General features: G+C 41.3%; 1 protein-coding gene across 2 annotated transcripts; it reads right to left on the bottom strand.

The window, feature by feature from the left end:
* Positions 1–284: 284 nt before the first annotated feature.
* prrg2 (proline rich Gla (G-carboxyglutamic acid) 2) lies at positions 285–4,747 on the bottom strand. Of its 2 annotated transcripts, none has more exons than XM_069177701.1 (7): positions 4,334–4,747; positions 4,147–4,243; positions 3,354–3,526; positions 3,226–3,259; positions 2,543–2,675; positions 1,897–2,040; positions 285–670 (listed from the first exon to the last, which is right to left on the bottom strand). In XM_069177701.1, the coding sequence occupies exons 1-7, from the start codon at positions 4,373–4,375 to the stop codon at positions 631–633; spliced, it is 663 nt and encodes a 220-aa protein (XP_069033802.1). In that variant the 5' UTR covers positions 4,376–4,747; the 3' UTR covers positions 285–630. The 2 variants fall into 2 exon arrangements, with proteins under 2 accessions (XP_069033802.1, XP_069033803.1); XM_069177702.1 differs by having other exon boundaries at positions 2,552–2,675; positions 4,334–4,746.
* Positions 4,748–5,345: the final 598 nt, after the last annotated feature.

Here is a 5,345-nt window from a genome sequence, read left to right as displayed (position 1 = left end):
AGACGCCATTTTTAAGAGGAAAGACTGGGCTGGCGCTCGTCCTCTCTCTCTCTCTCTCTCTCTCTCTCTCTCGCTTGCACACACACACAATTTGTCATGCCCAGCAACGCAGTGTTGTGTTGCATTGTTGAAGCAGCTCAGCCTCTGGAGCCACATGTTTCTCTCTCCAACAAAATTGTCGTGATGAACAACAACACAAGTTGCAGCATGTTGCCGCTGATGCGCTCTCATTCTCCTGAATGCAGGTCCGACCGGTCTCTGTCACCACACAACACACCAAAGACTGGGAGGCATACATCATTTATTACATAAAACGTGTCTGTGTTTTCTTCAACGACCAGTTTTCTGAGAATTGTGTGGGTTTTTTGTTGTTGTTGTGCTCAGACGTACACAGCACAAACTGGAGAGGAGTGCAACCACAACCCCACCCTCAGCTGCAGCCACTTTACAGCATCACATCTGTAGAGCAACACTGGAAGCTGAGCAAGCTCTTATCGTCTTTCTGTCTGTTATCGGACTGTGTTTCAACTTCATTCATAAATACAATTAAAATACAGAGAATATTTAAAAGTTCACTCAAACCACCAGAGCCCATCGAGGCTTTTATGAAAAGGCTCTGCCAACCCCGTTTCACTCGTGTCCTGGATCAGCAGGCTCTGAGGGCGCCCCCCTGTGGTGAAAGAAAGGAAGTGTCTATTGTGAACATTCTTCAGCAGAGGCGTGTGATGGGAGAGTACAGCAGTGTTTGGTCCTATTTGGTCACCTACTATTCAAATACAGGGTTGGGTCTAAATGAAACAGAAAGCCAGACAACAAGCTGAAACATACAACAGAAGGACCACGGATGCACCGTGGGTAATAGATTTACACAGGTTAAATAATCCACTGTCTACAACAAAGCGATGAGTTGGTGTGTGTATATATATATATATATTTATTTTTTTCACCCAATGTCTCCAGATTTATAATAAATTATGTTTCACAGTTATTCATGTGACATTTAGAGAAACTGCTTCATGCTATACCATTGTGTAAAAAGCCATTATTGTAGGTGGAGGCGTGAATCTCTCCACTCCAGGCATCTATATATATATATATCTAGATAGATAGATAGATAGATAGATATATATATATATATATATATATATATATCTAGATAGATAGATAGATAGATAGATAGATAGATAGATAGATAGATAGATAGATAGATATCTACCCCAGTGCATGCTGGTCCTACACCTGCCGAATATAACCTGTAGTGCCCATAGTGTTACTCAACTCACAAAACAAGCCCACACTCAATAAAATAATACAAAACCAAAACTAAAATAAGCAAATAATATTGCTAAACAAATAACTAACACTATAAAAGAAAATATTGAAAGTCAAAATCATAAATATTAAAGAAAAGCCAACAAACTAATAAATAGTGCCTACAAATTTAACTCTGCACAATATATGTAAATAAATGTTTGTTTCACAGAGAGGAGGGAGACATATTTTATAAACTTCAATCAAATAAATATTCTTTTTAATTGTTGTGTATTGGAAGAATATATTATATCTGACACACAAAATCCCTTTGAGATAAAAAGTTGATATATCAGTGAGGTGTCATTTATTTAACAGTCGGTGAGTTTTCAGTTTTCCTTTTAATGAACTGATGAAAGTTGCTGTTTAAGAATCAGTGGTTTCCTCGCTGATCTGTCCTGCTACTACATTACTTGTGTTTATGGGATATATACATGTTGTAGGTTCAGTATTAGTTCATGAATTCATGTTGTATGCCGATGATGTAGTCAGCTGTTGAATATGCAGGCTTGGACTGTTTGAACCCCCATAAATACTCCCATGGATCCCTGTATAACGCACTGTGTATCTGCAGCATCTACTGACCCTGAGTACGGCGGTGGGGGGGCATCATGCTGCCCGCTGCGAGTCAGAGCCTCGTTGTAGCTGGGGAGACCTGGAGGGACGATCCCAGCCAAGGGCATCATCTCTGGGGCAGGACGCCCATCTGCTGCCATCCTCACCGGAGCTCTGACGGAGCACAACAACAACATACATCAGAGTCAGAGGTCCAGGTGATGTAGTTACTGTAGTTACTGTACAGGTGACATAGTTACTGTAGTTACTGTACAGGTGACAGTTACTGTACAGATACTGTAGTTACTGTACAGGTGATGTAGTTACTGTACAGATACTGTACATGTGATGTAGTTACTGTACAGGTATTGTAGTTGAGAGTCTACCGTTAATTCATTCTTAGAGAATATGGATTTATAAAATTAATTTCATGTGAATGTGCCTCGCTGGGAAAGTGAGATTTTGCCCGACAGAAGTTCGGGTGTCTCCCTGAATCCATGAGATATATAATTACCGGAGGACCATGAACGTCCATCACAAGTGTCCAGCAGTGTTAAACTGTTTATGGTTTGAGCTAACGTGCTGGATAAACCAAAGTCATCATTTGTTTCACATTTCCAGGTTCTGAATGTAAGCAGAGTTTCTCTATAAAAGTTCAATATCAGAGTAAACGTACTGTGCTGACCTGCGTCCTCCTTTATTCTTGGCTTTATAGCAGTAGATTCCCAGCACAGTGGCAATGACAGCAGTCACCAGCACGGCCAGGACCCCCGCCACCAGCCCCGCCACATCCACTCGGGGCGAAGACGCTTTAACAAACACGCAGCATTAACAAGCAGAGCTTCATTCCTTCAACAGGTGTCACAGCAGTCAGTCAGCTGGTCGGGAACCAACACGCTGACATCACGTCAACACAGTCTGTGGATGTTTAATTCATCTTAAATCCTTGAAATTAAACATCTTGCATACTGCCCCTTTTAAGTCACACCTGTCCTCTGATGGTCCCATCATCGTTTGTCATCAGTGACACCTTCAGGACAGGTGTGTAACTGCACCACATTTCTACTATTTCAGGGCTCCACCACAGCTAGAAATAATGAGTGTCTGTTTCGCAGCATGTGATCATGTCGTCTGGTCACACTTCATCATATTCATTTAATCACATAAAATCAGCGAGTTTACCTTCAACAAAGCAGATAGAATAAACAAAATAGTAGCAATATGGGTATCATAATAATTATCATGTTATTGATAATATATGCATATGTTCAATCAGTATGGAAACACACCATTGTGCTGAATTAACCTAATTAACACCCTTCAGACTGTGATAATAATATTAATCTTTTAAAGTATTACCTTGATTGTTGACATATTTGTTCCAAAATAAATCCTGTAAAAAGAAAGCAGAAGAAGATTTTAATGACTCTCCAAGATTCTCCACATAAATGAGTGACCAGTGCGAGAGTCACTGCCGGCAGCTTCACCGTCTGACTGTCGTCCTCAAAATACTCTCGGGCCTCCTCGTAGCTGCACTGCTCCTCGTTACACTCCCTCTCCAGATTGTCCCTCACCACCAGCTCGAAGTCCCAGCTGTTGTAGAGCAGAGAGCGGGACAGGAAGGACGCCGCCGCCTGCTCGTCCACCAGCACGCCGTCTCCTGTAGAGAAGGCGCCTCATAATTAAAAAAAAAAGTACAGAAAAGGACGACAACAATACTGTGAAATACTGCCAAATACAATCTGTCTATATACTTGTCTTTTTAAAAGCATGACACGTACAAGAGAAACTATTGGGTTTGAGACTGAGCGCACACAAAGCAGAGGGAATTATTTTAGAGCTTATGAACTTATTCTATTTGTTGCGTATATCATCTCCGAGGTTAAAAAATGTTGGGACACGTACTAAAATTAGACAGAAATAAAGAAAAGAAATGGTCATTCAGTGGCTCAGAGGACTAAAGTGAAAGTAAGATGAAGTAAAAGACTCCTAAAGTGGAAATTAATGTGACAGGTCAACTTCATCCAGACAGTAAAAAGAATAAGTGAACATGGATGTAACCTAAAGTATTTTGTTTTTAACTTAAAGTGTTTCACATCACTTTTACCTGCAGTGCTTCGATGATGATTTCCCTTCTTTGTTTTAGTGAACTAATGTCCATCTCAGTTCTCTAATAAATATGTCAGTCATACACATGTTGTTTTTGTTAATGCACATGTTTCTTTGGAGAGGGTCCTCTGCACGGACAGACCACCTGCTGAGGATGAGGCGTGGTTTTACCTGCTGGGCGTCTGTAGGCAACGGAGCAGTCGGCCACCTGCAGCACGGACAGCACTGGGATCCACACCAACCACAGGGCTGCCACGGAGGTGACAAACTGCAAACCAACCATGAGAAGGAAACCACAATTCAGTACGTCGTCACGGAGGCACTGAGGACACTGAAGGTTGAAGTCTCCGACACTCACCTGTCCAACACTGGTTTCCCACCTGGCTGCAGTCTGAGCCATCTGTGGAAGCTTTTCTGGATTTGGACTCTTCTAGATTCTCACAAACACATAGGCACCAACATTACTTTCAAACACAACTTCCTCTTCCTGACGTTTGGGGTTGAAGCTGTCGGGACAACAAAGTGCTGGAGCTGGTTTCTCTTGAGAAGCGTCACATCCCAAACCTGTTGGACAGCATAGCAGCAGGGGGGAGGAAACCTCCACTTACCTGTCTGCCTGTCTGTCTGTCTGTGTTTACTCACTCCAGGCTAGCTGTTTGTTTCATCACTGGAGAGACACACAGACACAGGAGCAGTTTATCTGGTTCAGACTGCTCTGTTAAACCAACAGTTCAGATGTTTAAATGGAGCTTGCAGTTTGGAAAGATGTATGAAGTTTGAGAAATTATTCTGTTCAGAGGATTTATGAGAAAAATTTAAGTGGATATTTGCTGTAAAAACCTGAAAAATGGAAAGAATTGAAATTGAAAAACAAAACACATCTACTTTGAGTAACTGACTTTAAAAGTAATCTTTACTTTCTTGAAAGACATTAATTTAATAATATGAAAAAAGATCATCATCCAGCATTAAAGAACTCACCGCCAGGCAAAGTGTCAGAGGCCCAAAGTCTGCACATTCATCATCTCTCTGTTGTTTTTACATTAAAAACAGATTATTATTACCTTCTTTTGCAGCTGTCTTGTGATGTGACTTATTTTGTTTGCTTTTCTGTTTATATGGTGCATTTTTTCTAAATAATGTTTAATTGAATTGGTGTACAATCTCTGTCTTACTGTGCTGCGAGCTGATAAATCACATTGTATTGATAAATGCTCCCACTGGACCTCTTCAACAATCATCACCTGCTGTCTTAGTTTGACAGCTGATTGAGGAGGTGTTCTGATCAACCACTCAGCTCAGCGAACCTTTCGAGAGGACCAATCGGCGACCAGGGGGTAGGGGGCTAAGTGTGATGACACTGAAGTGAA

Source organism: Embiotoca jacksoni, unplaced genomic scaffold (genome assembly GCF_022577435.1).
Source record: "Embiotoca jacksoni isolate LCO1_2020_lvr unplaced genomic scaffold, fEmbJac1.0.p SCAF_76, whole genome shotgun sequence".
Classification (NCBI taxonomy): Eukaryota; Metazoa; Chordata; class Actinopteri; family Embiotocidae; genus Embiotoca; species Embiotoca jacksoni.
Note: the sequence above shows the minus strand (reverse complement) of the source record. Positions and strands in the feature narration are given on the sequence as shown.

Excerpts from the sequence above, each read along its gene's own strand:
- prrg2 (XM_069177701.1), bottom strand. The coding sequence starts at position 4,375 with ATGGCTCAGACTGCAGCCAGGTGGGAAACCAGTGTTGGACAG. Across the intron at positions 3,260-3,353 it reads TTGAGGACGACAGTCAGACG|GATTTATTTTGGAACAAATA; the intron begins GTGAAGCTGCCG and ends TTCTTTTTACAG. Across the intron at positions 671-1,896 it reads CCCCCACCGCCGTACTCAGG|GGGGGCGCCCTCAGAGCCTG; the intron begins GTCAGTAGATGC and ends CTTTCACCACAG.